Consider the following 19,948-nt stretch of genomic DNA (forward strand, 5'->3'; position numbering starts at 1 on the left):
AAATTGCCCAGTTGCTCAATAAAACCTCACAGAAAGTGGTAAACTCTAAAGTAACATAATATATTTTACTATCTGGTAATTACGGTGGCCCAGTAGTGCACAACACAACAAAATTAAAAAAAAAAGCAAACAAAAGTTCACAACACAATGGAATCAAACCACAACACAATGGAATCAAGCCACAACACAACGGAAACAAGTCACAACACAACAAAATCGAGCCACAATGCAATGGAAACAAGCCACAACAAAATGGAAACAAGCCACAACAAAACGGAAACAAGCCACAACACAACGGAAACAAGCCACAGCACAACGGAATCAAGCCAAAACACAATGGAAACAAGCCACAACACAACAGAAACAAGCCAAAACACAACGAAATCGAGCCACAACACAAATGGAAATGCTCCCGAACACTAGGGGGCTCTCAGAGCTAGGTAAAGTTAGTTTTCCTTGCCAATGTTCTATAGAGTCGGCAGTAATATCAATATCAATTTAAAAACAGACATGTTCAAATTCCAGTCTTTGTAAGACTGTCAACTTTATAGAACAGTGGCAAGGAAAACAACTTTACCAAGCTCTGAGAGCCCCCTAGTGTTCGGGAGCATTTCCGTTGTGTTGTGGCTCGATTTCGTTGTATTGTGGCTTGATTTCTATGTGTTGTGGCTTGATTTCATTGTGTTGTGGCTTGTTTCCGTTGTGTTGTGGCTTTATTTTGTTGTGTTGTGAACTTATGTTTGCTTTTTTAATTTAGTTGTGTTGTGCACTACTGGGCCACCGTAGTTTGAAAAAAAGGATTACACAATTAATTTTGCTTTGTTGCACTAAATGTACCAAAAGTTTGGTGTCAGTAAGACTAGACTTTTCCTCTTTTTTTAAAAAAAAAATATCAAAAGGGAGAGAAAAGACTTATTTTACGTTGTTATAAAAATATTTCAATCAGAATATTGATATTTAAATACTAGAATGATTTGATGGACCTTGTGACACTAAAGACTTAAGTAATGGCTGCTGAAAATTCAGATGTGCCATAAAAGGAACAAATTATATTTTAAAATATATTAAATTAGAAAGCAATTATTTTCAGTTGTAATAATATTTGACAACGTTTTACTGTATTTCTTGTCAAACACATGCAGCCTTAGTGAGTATACGAGACTTAAAATAAAATAAAAATCTTTCTGACCTCAAACATTTAAACGGTAGTATATTTATTAATACTTTTAAATATGCACTTTTATATGGTACTTAATTGGTTCCTTATTAAAAAAAAATGGGTCTCTGTGATTTCCTACTTGGACAAGATTATATGAGCCAAAGCAATATTATGAATATATTAATAGATCATTTAAATATTATGTTACAGAATGTGTGCAAATTTTACTTCTTTTTTGGAGCTTTGACACTGCCATCTTTCAGAGCGGCAAACAGGAATTAAACAGCTCTGGTCATGTGACATCAGATAATATTGCAGTTTATAGTACATAAATGTGTTATTTTATACCATTTACCTTTGTTTATAAGTGGCTTAGGGTTATATATGCATCAAACAGTCTAAAGCTGAGACCAGGAGGCGGCTAGCCTGGCTCTTGGAGCCCCTTTTTTCAGCATGCACACTGATTATGACCCCAGTGATCTGCTTAGTCATCCAAGGCCTGCTTTCTGCCCTTTAAACAGAGTGGCTAAGTGCCAGCTGTTTGGCTGAATGGTAATGTCTTAAGGTAGACAGTATTGTTTTCTTCTGCTCTGTCCTGATGTGGCCTTTATTCACGCTGCAGTGGGTTTTCTTTATGTTGGACTCTTTATGTTTAGGCTATAATCCTTTTGAAGCTCAGGAGACCCATGTTTGTGTTTCAGTGCTGCAAGATAAAGTTATACCGAACTTTACTTTATTCTCTGTTGCAAAGGTTAGAAAAGCTATTTGTTAGGTTGGACAGATACGCTATCATCTCTGGCTGCATGCGAGTAGTTTATTATGGCTAAACCCATTTTGAATCATAGGCCAGGATCCCTCAGTGGTGCATTGTGTTTACACATCTGGAGTTGGAACCACACTTGCGAACCCTGTCAGACCTGCCTGCTAAATTACAGCAACAATGCAGATACCATCCAAGATTGAGTGTCTGTTTGCTGTGCCCAGTGCCCTTTTTTTCAGCTCATGCACCAACCCTTATTCATTGGCCCAGCAGGTGTGATGTGTCCAGATTCCAGATGGTTGTGCAGGCTGCTTCTCCCACTGGCAAGCCAGATGCAGCTGTTTGGAAGGCAGACTGATTGATTTCGCTGCAGCCTCTCGCTGTGACCAGGCCTGGGTCATTCCTGCTATGCCCTCCATGTGCACTGACATTTACCACCGAGCAGAGGACTCAGTCCAGGCTAGAGAAGGGAAAGATGCAGGAACGTTCTCTTGCCCAGCTGGGGGCGGTTCACAAGACATCCTGGTCTTTTCATCCTGGTTTTGGCCAGATTGGAAACTGAGACATCAATTGGGAGAATGTTTGAGGGGAATTCGTACCATCCCAAGCTATTGCAATAATTAATGCACATTAGATACAGTCTGATTGGTGTGGGTATTTTCCAGGTGTCAATGGATATTAGGGGTTTAGTGGGCTCTGTGCATTAGCCTGAGGCCTTCTTTTGATGCAGTATTGGAATATTATACTCCTTGGAATGTATGTTGAAATGTTACATCTGTTTACAAGGCCGGACGAACCAAATGGGGATTTGAACACATGCCCAGGGTCATCACTTCCAAGGTTGGCATGAAAAAATAACGCATGGTCTAGAGATGAGTTTTTTTTTACTTGAGTGCCACATTTAGAATGCAGTGTCATGCACAAGATGCTGCAAAAGATGTGGAATGTGAGCTCAACAGTCAAACACATCCATCTAGCATATGTTTACACAGAAAAAAAATGGAAAAGCACTGCTGTGGAATGCAAAAACACTTTCTATGTGAGTGGCCACTATGTGTTTGATTAGCTGATTATTGTGACGTTGGCAGCATCAATCGATCATGCTAAAGAGTTTAGCTCCGTAATTCTCAAACTTTTTGACTTGAAGCCTCCTCATTTTTCAACATTCAAAGGCCCCTCATATACACTAATATTTCTAGTATTTCTGCTGTAATTATGACAAAGCTACTTGTTTTTTTTAAATGTCTTAAAGGGGTTCTTGATTATAATTTCACTTTTTTAACTTTATTTAGTGTGTAATGTTGCTGTTTGAGTATAAACAACATCTGCAAATTTATGACGCTCAAAGTTCAATGCAAAGGGATTTTCTTTTTCAGAAATCTCGTTTTAAAGGTTCTCTAAGTGATCCTGAGCGGAGTAACTTCCTTTTGACGTTCGAAGTGTTGTCAAACAAAACAGAGGCTAGCTAGACCCTCCCTCCGCCTCCGCCTCCTCCTCCCCTCCCATCTGTGCTTCCTGAAACTCAAATTCTTGTTGGTTATTGGCTGGAGCATGTTTATTATGATTTGTGGTCCAGGCTGCACAAGTTTGTTTTTGTTGCCGTTTTTGGAGCTTGTGGCGACTACAGAGATCGCGTTTTTTTTACAGTGTGTTCAGGGGACAGGCAGCTAGCAGATAGTGAGGAGATGTTTGCTGTATGTGACAAAAAATGTTTTGGCCTAAAAACGCGTGACATCACTTAGAGGACCTTTAAGGACTACAACAAGCAGCTGGTAGGGACTACAACAAGCTTATTCTCAGATTGGTGACATCACAAACCCTATAAACCCTGCCCCCGAGAACATGCAACAAAGGGGGTGAGGCCAGTTGGGCTGCTTTAGAAAAGAGCTTTTGTAGTAGAGTGTTGTTGCCATGCTGTAACGTCCAGCATTCTAAAAGTTGTAACTTCTTCCTGAGTCTCTCCATCAGTGTCAGACTCTGGTTTGAACAATGTAAGGCTAAACACAGGTACTGACAATTCATTCAGTCATTTTGGTTGCGTGAGATTCTCCAGTTTTGTTGTTGTTGAGCAACCAAAGCGTGAGATGTTAAAGCTTTGCCCTCTTCTGGAAAGGGAGCCGGGAGCAGCAGCTCATTTGCATTTAAAGGGACACACACAAGAACGGCATGTTTTTGCTCACACCCAAATAGGGGCAAATTTGACAAGCTATAATAAATGATCTGTGGGGTATTTTGAGCTGAAACTTCACAGACACATTTTGGTAAAAGGGGCATTATAGGTCCCCTTTAATGATATATTACATAAATTAACATTTATTTAAAATATTAAATTAATTGCTATTAATTATGATTCATTTTGTGACTCCAGTAGTTATATTTTATCTTGCATGATGACCAAAGCTCCCTGGTCCCAATTTATTTTCAGAGTTATTTATGTCAACATTTTGGCGGTTATTATTTAAATTAGGATGAAGTGAATCTCTAACCACAAAACTTTTTTTTCTTCTCGAACTTGTCTGTTGAACAAAATGCTACAACATAATTTAAATTGCAGATTAAACTGCACCAGAACGTAGTAAAATCTCAATATAGAGCTGAAGTGAATCTCTAAATCACTTTTATTAGTGACAAAAATTGACATGAAACTTTTAGTGTTAGGAGAATGTGGAAAAAAAAAAAATTTGCTTCTCAAATCAGAAACCACCCTAATGCCACAAACTCTTCACACACTCAAGGTGCTGCAGCCATTCTCAATCAGGTTGTCTGTGAACTCATATGACCATATTGATTTTTTTTTTCTTGAGCTGACATTTACACCAGACTCTGCCTAGTGGCTCTGGCTGCACTGGCTTTCATCAATGAAGTCTTAACCTTAATCACACTTCGGGCCTGTCACAGCACCTGCCCGGAGGCCATCACCACTACTCTTTAAAAAGACAACGCCTCTCTGCTAAAGCCTCCAGGGCCCATTGTAGAGTGACCGTGCGCACACGTTCTTAGAAAGCCACATGCCCAGAATAGACTTCTTTACCCTGCGTGTAAATGTCATACTCTGAACACCACTGGGCAGAGTTTACTCAGGGTGTCTGCAGCATCCGAGCTACTTACTTGAAGCAGAATTCTGTTAATGGCCGTCAAACAAGGTGACATTTATTGGTGTCTTCATTACAGGAATTGAATCAAAGTATCTTCTAATACTGAACAATTTTAGCCAGTCAAAGATGGACATTAGTACATTTTAATATTGTTATCAATGCCCTTTAAATGGATAGTTCACCCAAAAATGAAAATTACTTTACTCATCCTCAGTTCCAAACTTGTATGAATTTCTTTGTTCTGCTGAACACAAAGGAAGATATTTGGAAGAATGGCAGTAACCAAACAGATATTGCCCCCCATCATTGACTATCATAGTATTTATTTTTCCTAAATGGTGGAGCAAAATGGTATTTTGTCAAATAATGCCTAAATAGCTGTTTGGATTAGTTTGGATTATGGTTAACAGTTAGTTACTGAAGTGACATCAGTATAGTTTTGATTACATTTGAAGATTATGAAGACAAACATTTTATATATATATATATATATATTATATATAAAAACAAGAACCAATGATTTGCAATAGGACCAGGAATGTGCATTATGGAACAAAATGATGTCCGTTTTGATTTCATGTAGACCTAAGCAATTCAGAGCCAACTTCACTAATATATCATCATTGCCCTGTGATACTGCTATACAAATTTGCAAGACTTTCTTAGTCTGTGTTCATTTCTTACTGACTTATTGAAGTTGCTGATGACTTTAATGAGCTAATTAATTAAAGATGTGATTCTCTGAGCAGCATTAAGGGAGATGATCTATGAAGAATGAATAGCCTACCTTCATTATGGCTGCGTAATAATGTTGATATTAATTTGTACTGATTTAGTAGTTGAATGACAGTAGAAGGTTTAACTTGGACTCAAGAAGATAGGAGGATGCACTTAAAGCTGTTAGCTTTCTCTTTTAGCAGAGAATGTAGTGACATCGATCCAATACTTGCTGTATATGTGGTCGTTGCTTTTCTCTCACCCAATAAAGCTGGTGAACTTTATTCACTCTTCTGACATCTTTATTTAAGAGAAAAATCTGTGAGGCACAAAAAAAGAATCAGTGAGTTTATGTGCCTCTATAAGTGCCATCAATTGTGTAGAATGCGACTGCAGAAAGAACTCGACCGCAGAAAGTCTTTACGTTCAGCCATCTGCAGGATTGTTCCTCAACAGTTATATTAACCTTAAAACCCTTCAATGAAAATCCAGTCTCCCATTTTACTCCATATGGTGTACGACTGAATCTGCTAATGAACCTTTGCAAACTAGGTTGTTCAATTTAGGCAAGCTGTAAAATGTAGAATGGGACATTAAAATTGCTTTGGGTTACCACAGCATCTAAAAGAAAATTAATCTTAGCTCTCGCGGCTTGCGTTATGGCTATGTTCTCATCTGTTGCTTTTATCCTCCAGTAGTTTTGAGGTTAGAAGGTCTAATGAGTAGATTACATGCCTTGGAGAGGGATTACAACACTTTAGACCTGCTAACTATTGCTTTACAGTGCTGTAGTTGCAGGGAAATATGTTGGTTCCAGACTTTCTATGGAAAGAATTAATCCAGGCATTATGGGTAAGCTGAGATTCAGTGCCTCAGACGCTGACCTCATTGATGAAGCCAAAAGAATCCAGCTATCAAGCGTTGGAGGATTTCTAACAAGCTTGAATTGCATGCATAAATTATGGTGTGGGCCTTGGAAAAGTGCTAAAGCTAACGGACTAGAGAGTTTTGTCAGATACTCATCAAGCTGTTTTGCCCAGGCTCAATGTTAATGTAGTCAGAAGGCAAAGGAAGGCACACTTTTAGATGTTCAGTATCACTCAGGGCTTTATAGCGCAGTTTATGAGCAGAGACGGAGTATGGGTTTGAACTCTGTTTCCCCTCAGTGAAGCAAAACAAAAAGCCAGACACTCTCAGGAAGACCTGAGTAAACTATAACCTCTGTATCTCCGCTGAGTCTTATAAAGCCATAGCATAGAAATGGCACTCATCTGTTTGGAAGTTTTATCCTGTCACTTTATTTGTCTTGTCTCTGTCGTAAGTATCTTTGTTTATAACAAACACGGCACTTGCTGTTGCCTTTTTATAATTTTCCTCAAACTTAAAGGCACCGTTCGCCTACAAATGTCAATTCTGTCATTATTTACGCACCCTCATGTCGTTCCAAAACTGTATGACTTGCAGAGATATCTTTAACACTGTTTTTTTGTGCTGTTACAATAAACAGGAACTGAAGCTTTCAAGCATCAAAAACAACGCAAAACAACCATAAAAGTATTATGAAGTGCCACATACAATCTCGTGTGCTATATTCAAAATTTTCCAAATGAAAGTTCTGCATGAGAAACTGACTGAAATTTAAGTCTATAGCCGCGTTTCCACCGCTTTGGGGTGGTGCTCGGTGTGTTTTGACGCAGGGACTGCAAATTCCCCCCTCAGAAAGTCCCTGCTCATGAGGTAGTACTTTTTCAAAATTCAGGAACTTTCGGGGGTGGGACTTGGGTGCTGAACATGCTGATTGGTTGAGTTCACACAGCATTTTGATTGGTTGACTCCACACAGGATTTTATTTTAACCACCATTTTTAAAAGTCTGTTGCGGTGCCTGCTGTAAGAGTTGTTTGCTATTCGAATCAACAATGGATTTTAAAAAATATGAAAGATGGACCAACGACGAGGTTCAGGCTTTATTTAGCTTATATGCGGAGGACGAAATCCAGTGGGGACTGGAAAGTTGTGCACAGTCCTATGCCACCGGACTAATTTGCCTAGTCTTAATTCTACTTTAGACTGTGATGGAAACACAGACAGCAACAGGTCTGGAGGAAAAAAGTTCCTGGGACAAATTGTTCCAGGTCATTTTGGTGGAAACGCAGCTATAGTCTCTGAAAATCTATGAAGAAACTTCTCTCTTGGCACGTTCAAGAGAGTTGAAGATGTTGATGATCATTTCAATTAACCCTTAAATGCATGACTGTTTCGCCAATCATTTTTACATACTCGGGTCTTTATCGACCCAGATCTATATCTAACACGGAAGGATCTCTACCTGTCGCGATAATATAAAACTCCTTTGATATTAGAGTAACAATTACAGAAGAATAAAATAAAGCATATTTTGTTGCCTTTTGGAGCTTGAGAGGGCTCCGTTTTGAGTAGATGTTTTATGCCATCATCACTGTCCTCGTCAGAGCACATTTCCCAGTAAATTCAGCAAATAATGGGCTAGTTTTATGTTTGAGGTCACGAATATGAGCCCATTCGCGATCTCAAATGTATTCTCAAAACTATATAATTTTCAACATCTTCAAAATCAATATTTCGATCGCTAACAGCTTCACCAGATCCATCCAGTAACAGTTACAGTCATATTTGATTGCGTTCAGTACTTGTTCTGCAGTAAATTGCTGAGCCATTTCATGTTTTTCTTATTATTTCGTTTTCTGTCTGAATGAGTCGTCACTTCATCATTGTGTGTCAGACATTGCCACCTTGTGGAATAAAGGTGAATTGCACTTATTCCGTCATCTACGATTCAATTATTGTTGTGCAGAAAAAATATACGGACACTCATACACACCTCGGGTCGTTTGCGACCCTATACAATTTTTTACAAAAAATGAATACAAAAATAGGCATTCTTTTATAATTTTACGATTTTTTCCTTGTTATATTATTTATAATGAATTGATTGAGGAATACCAAGAAGGTTGATGTCTAACTTTAAAAAATGAACAAGGAGGAGGGTAGTGAATGACGTCCCGGGTCACTAAAGACCCGAGGTATGCATTTAAGGGTTAATTTATTCAGTTAACAAAACCAACCTGAATGATTTGTTTATGAATCAGACTGATCTGGTTTAGTTCAACTGAATCGATCGAAGTTCAACTTATTGATTCAAAGTAATATAGGCACATGGCTCTCAGCAATCCAGGAGATCTGTATTTCTGGAAAGCCAGTAAGGTCCATCTTCATACTAATTCTGCATTTTACATTATATTTTACATTTTTATATGTATTCCATAACATTAGTTGAATTTTACAAACCTACAATTTGTTGCAGTAGTTAACAGCCCATCGGTGGAGAATATCTTTCTGTCGTGTGACTTCATGATATCAGAGTACTTGGAATATACTGCAAAAAAGTGACATTTTTATGTGCTTTTATGTGCTTTGTGTGCTTTTTCAAAGCTTAAAAGCTTCAGTCCTCATTAATTGCATGGAAAACAGTCTTAAATGTTTCCTTTTGTGTTCTACAGAAGAAAAAATGTCCCACAGGTTTGTAATGACACAAGGGTGAGGAAATGGTGACAGAATTTTAATTATTGAACAAACTATCCATTTAATTTATCCCCTTTGTCATTCACAAGCAGTATGACCTAAAAGAAAAGAAGAGACTTCTAAAAGCACATTTAAATGTTTTTTTCTCCACACCAGCAGGGAACATTGTCATTTTCTAACCCCTGTCCCCTCGATCACAGCCCACCAGTGTCATCTTCTCTAGTTGTGTTTAATAAGGAAATCATGCTGAGTCAAATTATTAGAAACTAATGAAGTTCCCACACAGCTGTATCACAGAAACGAACTGATAAGGTGACCAACATGCCAAGCAATCAATTACGCTTTCCAGTTCAGACAGAGAAGAAGAAAAGCAAGCGTTATTGAGGAAGGGAGAGAGAGGAAATAAGTTGAGGCCAGGCAGCAGGTGGTGTTTTTGCTTTGGACGCCCGTCTCCCTGTAAGCAGCCAAGCAGTGAAGATAAAGGCAGGCCTGCACAATACCCTTGCGCTTGGCTTTCTTTTGTCACATCACACATGGCCACACATTTCTGTGGACATGGGCGCACATACGCTCTTTTCCTCTACCTCATTTCTCTGTCCTCTCATTGGATGTCATCTGCCTTGACACCAACTAAGGTACTCGTATACACACACATACTCGTATACACACACATTGTGACCACTCACACTTTTTTAAGCTTTAAAAGTAGTTTGATAGAGTTCAATTTGACAGAAGTGAACAGAAGGTGCATTTATATTGGTGCATTCAGTACACTTGTCAGTATGTAACTTATCCTGACTAAGAAAGTATATAATGAGAAAATATTAGTGCTGTCCCCTAATAGTCGACTAACCGGTAGTTGACGAGAAGAGGCTTAGTTGACCAAAATTTTAAAGGCTCTCTATTATGATTTATATGGTTTATTAATAAACGTGCGATTAGTTGACTAATGCTTAAAATGAACGACTACTAGTCGACCAGAAAATCTTTAGTCGAGGACAGCCCTAGTAAGTTTCATTAAAAAAAAAGCAACATTTTAAACAAAAAGCAGAGAAACTTGTGTTTTTGTCAAAGACTATGGCTTGGATTCATAAAAATGATCAAAACCTAGATGTAGTAGATCGCATCCATCAACACCTCCGAAGATTGCACGCCCAGAAAGGTACTAAAGATATATTTAAAACAGGTCATGTGACTACAGTGAATCTACCTTAAAGTTATGAAGTGACGAGGATACTTTTTGTGCACCAAAAAACAAAATAAAGACTTTGTTATTATTATTACATTTCAATGGTTCACGTGACTTGGCAGTTTGATATGTGCTCCGAACCACTGATTAGAAACAAAAGACTCGTAAAGCTTCGAAGTTCCGAAGATGAACGAAGGTGTTATGGGTGTGTAGCGACATGAGGGTGAGTAATTAATGACAGAATTTTCATTTTTGGGTGAACTAACCCTTTAGGCAATAATGTTATATCACTTGTTTCTGCTTCTTCACCTGTGTTTTGATCTGGAGATTCTGTACTCTTTCAGAAGAGAAGTATAGCGCCCCCTACCGTATAACTGTTAAAACATGGATTGCCAGAACATTTTGTTAATGGTGGGGAAACGTGTCATAAATGACTGAAAATTCCATCAATGGCGTGGAAAGAATTAAAGCGGAACTCAGTAAGATTTGCGAAGCTCCCCCTACAGTTTCCTTCAGTGAATCACATTGTCATAAATACTCCAAGCGCAGCTCTGGACTACAATGACTACAACACTCACCAGCGCAGTAGTTTTGCAAATACAGTACAAGAAAGAGGAGGTGGGTAATTTGCAAATACAGTACACTCGATGGAGGTGGGTAATTTTCGAAATTGTCTTCTAAAGTCATAATATATGCATTGTTTTTGAATTACCGTAAAGCATTTTGTCACTCTCGCGTGAACGTGAACATGAGGCGAGATTGTGTCGGGTCGATGCAGCTCAACTTGCAAGTGCTGTATTCTGGCGTAGATGTGCCAGAGGGGGTTAGTGCTCGCCTCAAACACACCACTACAAGTCAATTAACCATCGTAAGGACTTAGAAAACTTTTTATGAAGGTAAAAAAGTTACTTAGTTCTGCTTTAAGGGATCATCATTTTTGGTGGTCCCTAGCATGAAAAATGGTTGAAAACCACTGTTTTGCACTTGGCTCATGTACCTAGACCAATAATAAAAAAACCCAGACAGAACTCAAGATCATTTCCTGTGTGAATGGCCCTCTAACTTCCTTTTAAATTTTTACAAGTTTTTTTTTTTTTTTTTTTTACTCTTTTTACAGTTTTTTTTTTTTTTTTCTTCTGACACTGCCTCGGGCAGTTTGAAGGACATAACACAATTAATGTCCAGCCTTTTCTTTTCCTTCTCATCTTTTTTTCTTTTTCTTTTTCACCATATTATTCTCTCTTTTCCGAGAGAGGGGAAACATGTTCACATATGCCTGTGATAATATCTGCTCTGACATTTTTTGTCTCGATGGATGTTCAAATGATGTTTCACCATGCTGATTGGAGAAATTTCTGTCATGCTGTCTTATATGCAATGTTATCTCTACCCTGCTGAGGCAATTCTAAGAATATTTGCTTCATATGTAGCTAAGAAAAGTCATTGAGTTCCCGAGTAACTAAACTAGATTCTGTTCTCTTATGAGGAACTCCATTAAACAAACTCCTCAAGGACTTCAGAAGCGGTGGGTAGAATAGAAAGAACCATAAAGAGTGGAGACCTTGTTTGGAAGCGGCACCCTTAACCCCCTGATGTATTTGTCATTAAATCAGAGTTAAAGCAGAGTAGGCCTTTGCGAGTTTAACAAGAGTCGGCATAGTGGTATCCGAGTGTCACTTAGGGCAGTGCTATTTTAGCAGCAAATTAACCTGTAGAACAAGAATGATAGTATTTTTTTTCCCATTTCAGTAAACACAGCACTTTTGTCAGATTTGGCTCATTAAATGTAAAAAATAAGCTAAAATAAGCATTTATTTCCCCCTCAAAATACACAGTGCTGAGATCCTCCATTATTTTTTTTCCAGTCTGTGTTGTATCCTAGGGGACACGTCAAAGAGAACTTTGTGCCGTATTGCTGAGTGTGCGATCGTGAATGGCTTTTATTCAGCGGCAGTTTTTCCTTGAAACTCCGAATTGCTGTACTAATAACATGCTTGAAGCTCCCTAATGCTGAAGTTCCCTGGCATGAATTCTTCTTTCAAGGGATTTTTGAGGTAGTGACAGTGAAGAAGCATACAATCTCACAGTTAGAATGCTCATCTGAACACACAGTAAGGTGCAGCAGCTGTTTGAGTGCTGCCCTGTTAATGTGCATCCTCTGTCCCAGCTGGATCCTTACAAGGTCCTTCCCGCCCTGCATTCTTCAACTCACCTCTTCGCAAAGCAAATCAAACCAACACTTTGACATTTTCGTCTGATTTCCTATAATTGACTTGGATAATAGATTCAGTAACAACTAAAGAGATCTTAGTTTGAAAAAAATGTATATAGGTATCTAAGGCATTTTAGTGAACGCCTTGTATACATACTTTCTATATTGAAAGTATATATGCAAGTATGTTTGTTGAAATATTTGATGGTTTCTATATTTAAGTTATGATGGCTTTTATTGATGGGACCAAGTTAGGGAACAACAACAGGAAAAGGGGTCCCACTTGTAAAATTAGCAGTTTCTCTGGATTTACTATTTATATTTACGGAGTGTCTGTTTACACTAAGTGCAAATAGTGTCCCTAGTTGGCAAATGCTATTGACACTAGCTCCACCCACCAATGTCTGGTTGGGCCACAAGTTTTAAAAAAGACATGGTGAATTCAACGTCTTCAGTGGCGCAGCAGTAAGCAAGTAAGGCTTGCAGATCTGGATTTTCACAAGATCAATGTGGATTTGAATCCGCCTTTTGCCATGCTCGCATTTATTTTCAATAAAAATGAAAATAATGTTCTAAAAGTGGAAATAAACTGTAAATGAGTGTTTAATAATATTAAAAGTGTTTATTGGGTAGGGTTATGGGAAGGTTTTTTTTATTCTTCCAATAAGGCAGCATCCATTTATAATCATTTACACTCTGATATTTTTGCATCCTGTTAATGTACTGAAATACTGAGGTGCAAATGGTATCTGCCAGTATAAAGTATAGATAGCATTTTTACACTTATTGCAAAGAACAAGTTTATTTTCTTTTTTAAACTACAAGATACCAGTGTTTTAGCTTAGGAAGAGTGCAAAATCAATATTTGGTGGAATAAACCTGATTTATGAATCTTGGCTTGCTCTCTGCCAGTCTTTCATGTTGCTGTTGGGCGACTTTATGCCACTTCTGGTACAAAAATCCAAGCAGTTTGGCTTTGTTTGATGACTTTTGACCTTCCTCTTAATCACATTCCAGAGGTTTTCAATGGGGTTCAGGTTGGGCTGGACATGACAGGGTCTTGATCTGGTGGTGCTCCATCCATACCTATATTGGCCTGGATCATTGTCAGAGCAGAAGGGAAGCAATATTTCTTCCAGGATAACCTTGTACTTTGCTTGAGTTTTTTTATTTGTCCATAGTGTAATGGATCACATTTGTAAGTAAGACAAAAAAATGTTTTAATGCAGCTCAACAGAATATAGTTTCATTATTCATTTCAGTTTAGTTCAATGTTGTTTCATATCAGTTCAATAACTGTCTCAGTGTTGCAAAGATCATTAATTATGAAAATCCAATTCAGCTCTAATCAGCTCTATAGAAGATACTCGTGTCATCAGCTCAAGTCAATTCAATGTTGATTCAGTTCAGTTCAATAATAGTGTTGATGTTGCAAAGTTAATATCATTATGCAGCTCAATTCAGTTCAAATTTTGTTCAAAGTTAATTACCTAGGAGTGATATAGGTATATTGCCAATATGGTCCTATGTGCTCTAATGCTTTTTTTCTTTCAAGTTATAAAGAATAGCTTTATAACTTGGGCTACAAAGCAGCTGTTTGATTGTGCACATCCTTTCATAAGTAAAGTTGTTAAGAAAGCATGGGGTTTTACTAAATCACAAAGGGAGAAAACTAAGCCAAAGCCTTCATTATTCATGAATGGGTTATCTAATCTGAAATATTTACGTTTCTGGCAGCACGGCTGATGATTTATGCTCTGTGTTTCTGATGTATTGAATCTGTGTTGAATGTATTCCCAAGGAAGAAACTATTGAACAGATCTCTGAAATTCTGTCTGTGTGTCTAGAGTTGTTATGTACTCTAGAACTGAGAGGAGGAACAGGGCTGTATATTCAAGGGCGGCATGCGGGCTGTGACATTGTCAGAAAGAATCCCCGCTTCCCTTCAACTGAAAGGGTGAGTGATGGAGAGCAAAAATAGGTGTGAAAGAGTAATAATGTTGCTGGAAGTAAAAGAGGAAGATGGACAGAAAGGTTGGAACAGCATGGTTCACTGGCCCTTACAAAAGGGAAAAAGCGATCTTGAAAAACTCTCCATCTACCATTGACCTAAAAGCCACAAAACAGCAATTTCCTCTGAGTTTTAAAAGCTGGATGATTACCTTTAATTCTTAATGAAGACATGCTTTGCTATCCTGAGTGGAAGGCAACCTAAAATTAGTATAATTGACCAGAAAAGCCCTTAGCAGAATCGTTGTGCTCTCACTCGCTGTAAAAGCAGCATTTAGTCATTGCTAGGTTGACAGAAAATGGACTTGTTGATCTATTTGAATTACAATATATTCCAGATTTGGTCAGTACACTTGTTTTAGCAGTGCAGTTGAAGCTGTTTTTAACTAAGAACAGGAAAAACACAAGAGTTTTGTTTTTTTCTTTATATAGAAAACATTGACTATGTAGTTCAGTTCTGAGAATAAATTATAAGTCAGAAAAGTGCGCTGAATGTTGGCAGTTGGCACTGTTAGAATTCTTTTGTGTGTGTAATTAGTATGTATATAATTAGTCACACTTGATTAGTATTGTGGCTAGATCTGTGAAAAGGAAGACTGTCAATTTTATCAGGGGGCAAAGGTGAATTCATTTCTATTCATACAGATACAAAAATGTGGGAGAGCGGAGACTCAAGTACATGCAAAACATTTCTTATGTATTAAAGTTACATTCCTTTAATTACGTATAAGCTAGAATGATTACACTTATTCTGGACATGTTGCGTGGAGTTCTCTGTCTGTGAAAAGTGTGAAAACATATTTTGAGATATAAAATGTTTTATAACTATTTTTCTTTTGCTATGTAAAGTTTTGATACTTTTTGAAGCTTTATATTTTTATTTTACCTCAGGTTTATGGATAAAAGCTAACATGACATGACGTAGCAGATGCCAAAATCCTATAATAATCGCATTATGAGGGTGCATGTAAACGCACTGAATGAGACAGACTCCAGCTGGTTTATTAGGCTGCTGTCACTTTAAAACCTGACACACATGACGCATATCTGACACATCTGATTTTCTCTTTACGGCCATTTAAGACTTTTTAACTTATTTAATACTGTGTTTACAAGGTCACTTGCCAAAAACAAGCATTTTGACATAATTTTGTGTTTTGTGTCTGTTCAAAAAAAAAAAAAAAAACAGAAAGAGAACTCAAAGTTCCACTCAAAAAAAAAAAAAAAAAAAAAAAAGGATGCTATGTTAATTGCATTAAATATTTTAACATGTTAAACTGAAAAAAAAAAGAAATTCATGTTTACATTTATGTTTGTATTAAAAATGAAAATTCTGTCATTAATTACTCACCCTCATGTCGTTCCACACCCGTAAGACTTCGTTCATCTTCAGAACACAAATTAAGATATTTTTGAAATCCGATGGCTCAGTGAGGCCTCTATTGCCAGCAAGTTAATTTACACTTTCAGTGCCCAAAAAGCTACTAAAAACATATTTCAAACAGTTCATGTGACTACAGTGGTTCAACCTTAGTATTATAAAATGACGAGAATACTTTTTGTGCGCCAAAAAAACGAAATAACAACTTTTCTATATCTAGTGATGGGTGATTTCAAAACACTGCTTCTTTTGTTTCGAATCAGCGGTTCAGAGCGCCAAAGTCACGTGATTTCAGCAGTTTAGCAGTTTGACTTCCTATCCGAACCACTGATTTGAAACAAAAGATCCATCGGATTTCATCAAAAAGAGCTTAATTTGTGTTCCGAAGATGAACAAAGGTCTTACGGGTGTAGAATGACATGAGGGTGAGTAATAAATGACATTATTTTCATTTTTGGGTGAACTAACCCTTTAATTTTGATAGTCCACTTTAGACATTCTAAGAACTATAAGTAGCTTTGCAATTACATTCCAACTAACTCTCATTTAAATATTAGTAGACTGTAGTAAATTGTTAGTAGACTGTTAGGTTAGGGTTAGGCTAAGTTTGGGTTAGGAGAATAAGTTGAAATGTACTTGCAAAGTTACTTATAGTCACTAGATTGTCTGTTGGGAGCATCAAAATAAAGTGTTAGCAGATAGGAGGATAGTTGCAAGTATGGTAGGCATGTGTAAATATATATTTTGCATAGCACAAAAAAAAAAAAAAAGATTAAAAATGTTAAAATTGTCCCCAGTATTCAGTAATCAAAAGGAAATCTTTATTTCCATTTCAGGTTGTGTGCACTGGAGCGCAGGACAAAGAAGAGAAGGCTGAATGTGTACCGGGATTTCAGGAGAAGGAGTACCAGGTGGAGTACAGTGGAGGGTTCCTCAAAGACGTTCCTCTGCTGCAAGGTACGGCAATGGTGTCATCAGCGGTGAATAAGAGGGTTCAGGTTTGGTTGGGGAATTTATGTATTTTTGGCTTTCTCTTGCCTTTTGCTCTCTCTCTTTCACACACTGTGGCTGTCTGAGCCAACATGTGCACGCCAGCTGGAGAAAGAACAGTTCTCGAGAGCCTTTGGTGAATGTTGATTGTTCATTATTCTCATTATCATGCACAATACTTTTTCATTTATTAAAAAAAAAGAGAGGAAATAAAAGCTGCAGTGTCCAAACAAAACATCAAAATGATCTGGTGCTCATAAATTATTCCGTTTGATTGTGTGGATGTTTACAAAGCCTTTGTGATTCCCGTCTCTTCCAGTGTCTGCTGTTTGTAACCGTTGCAGCGGCGTAGAACTTTCTGCGCAAAGATTCACGTCGAGATTCTGGCAGTCCGTGCCGCCATCCAGACAGATTCTGTCTGCGTCATATTTTTCAGAGGCAGTTAAGACAGATTTAATCAAAGCAACATCAAAGAAGGGCCAACATGTGAGAATGTGAGAACTGCTAATAATGGAGTCGTTTCTCACAGGTCTCCACGTTCACACAATAAAACTCTCCCGAGACCCCGAGAATCAGAGTGATTAATGAAATTACAGTCTAATTACACATTAAGCATGTACATCCCCACAGGATACTCATACACTGCCTTGCATGAAAAAGGCATCACCATGAGTGTTTTGAGAGCAACAACATATTAATCAGTTTTTCAGATAAATCATAAACAATGCGTTGCCTGGTGGAGTTGTAAACCAACCCCAAAAGCATAGCATGAGACATGCCGAAAATAAATGAAAAAATGCAAATGCAATCCACTATGTGGTGTTCACCTCAGAGATGTCCAGAGGTCCTGTACTGCATGTGAATACAAATCAGACAGGGGACCAAACATGCTGCAGAGGTCAGTGCTGCATTGAGAGCAGGTAGACAGTGGCTTCACTCAAGCAGGATGGAGTGTGAGGTGCTTGTGTTACACTGATCCCCATTTGTGGAAAACGGTAAAAAGTCATGTGAAATGGTAGTGGAGGAGTACAGCCCAAATTGATATTCATAATCGTCTGCAAAATAGGCTGAACGGGTCACTGGTTGAAATTGATGGACTAAGCTTAAAGGGTTAGTTCACCCAAAAATTAAAATTCTGTCATTAATTACTCACCCTCACGTCGTTCCAAACCCGTAAGACCTTTGTTCGTCTTCGGAACACAAATGAAGATGTTTTTGATGAAATCTGAGAGCTTTCTGTCCCTCTATAGACAGCTACGCAACTGCCACTTTGACGCTTCAAAAAGTTCATAAAGAGATTGTAAAACTAATCCATATGAATTGATTGGTTTAGTCTAAACTGAGATTGAATTTAGATTCTCAATTGAATTTAGGCTTTTATTCAATATAAACATTCATCAACTCACTCATCAGTTGTGGTAAACGGAAGCTCAAGCATGTTTGATTGACGTGCGAGAACCAATGAGGTTCATTCCCGTGTGTTACGCAGCACGTTTGAGCTTTCGCAAGAGGTTTGTTCTTGCACGTCAAGCAGGTTCGGTTGAGCTTCTGTTTATGTTCACTGATCTATGTTTGTGTGAATAAAAGCCTAAATTTAACCTATTCATCATATAAAGTGATTGAGTTTCTTCAGAAAATTTGGACTAAACCACTCAATTCATATGGATTAGTTCTACAATCTCTTTATGAATCTTTTGAAGCGTCAAAGTGTCAGTTGTGTAGCTGTCTATGGAGGGACAGAAAGCTTTCAGATTTCGCCAAAAAGATCTTCATTTGTGTTCCAAAGATGAACCAAAGTCTTACGGGTTTGGAACGACAAGAGGGTGAGTAATTAATGACAGAATTTTCAATTTTGGGTGAACTAATCCTTTAAACAATTAATCCACTTGTCCGTCCATCCATCCATCCATCCATCCATCCATCCATCCATGCATCCATCCATGCATCCATCCATCCATCCATCCATCCATCCATCCAGATTTTAAACAGCGTATTCGTCAGTGTTGCCCGCTCATTATAAGCGTCTTTGGGCTGTTGCTCTAAAAATATCAACAATCACGTTGTGTTCTTGGGGCTAATTTTAAGAATGTACTCACATATTTAGCATTATTTTCAAGTCTCTTTTTTTGCCAGCTCTGATAAGCACAGATTGTGGAAGAAAATATGATGGAGAAAATGGTATGATAATGTGTAAATGAGTGAAGATGTTCCTGTTTTAATTTGGATGATTTTTCTAGCACTTCAGACAAGTCGGCAGCACTCAAAATACAGTATTGCATTAACAAGCAGTTGCTCAGATTTTTGGTTGTGACTATCTGAAATTTTCAGTAGTTAATATTTTAGACATTTATATATCAGTAAGGTCACTGTGATTTTGCCAAGTAAGCCATAACATATTTTGTTGATCCTGGAACAACATTCCAGTCTGAAAATTTAGTGTTAACCCTATTCCTACCCCTAATCCTAATCCTACCCATAATTTATCCCTAAAATCAGAGGGAAAAGATAGGTGAATAACATTGATGTAGAAGCACCTAACCCTGGTTGCAAGCCTAAACTTGACATAAAGGGTACACTTGTCCCTCAAATCTGATTGGTTGATTGAAATGTTGTTCCAGGATCAACAAAGATGTAATGAGTAATGAGAAGAATTTTAGAATATTTTTATATTTAAGACCTAATAATAAGCATTTATCAGTCTAATTCTCAAGTACACTGAAGGTTATTTAAGGTTGTTAGGTGTCATCTGAAAGATTTGTGTTTAACAGAAAGGTGTGAGTGATTTGATTGATTAATCAGGCTCTATGGGATCTCTTATGATGATTGTCAGTTCTCGTTCAAAAAAAACAAAAAAAAAACAACAAAAAACAACAAC

The 19,948-nt window shown here is 37.7% G+C and overlaps 1 protein-coding gene across 2 annotated transcripts in view; it reads left to right on the forward strand.

Annotated features, from left to right (window-relative positions):
* Window positions 1-19,948, forward strand: part of cdh13 (cadherin 13, H-cadherin (heart)) — a 421,886-nt gene that overhangs the window by 93,972 nt on the left and 307,966 nt on the right. For both annotated transcript variants that reach the window (XM_048168174.1, XM_048168172.1), the window contains exon 2: window positions 16,920-17,040. In XM_048168174.1, the coding sequence (XP_048024131.1) occupies window positions 16,920-17,040 (121 nt within the window). The remainder of the gene's footprint in view (window positions 1-16,919; window positions 17,041-19,948) is intronic.

The sequence above is a fragment of the Megalobrama amblycephala genome, linkage group LG19 (assembly GCF_018812025.1).
Source record: "Megalobrama amblycephala isolate DHTTF-2021 linkage group LG19, ASM1881202v1, whole genome shotgun sequence".
In the NCBI taxonomy this organism is placed as follows: Eukaryota; Metazoa; Chordata; class Actinopteri; order Cypriniformes; family Xenocyprididae; genus Megalobrama; species Megalobrama amblycephala.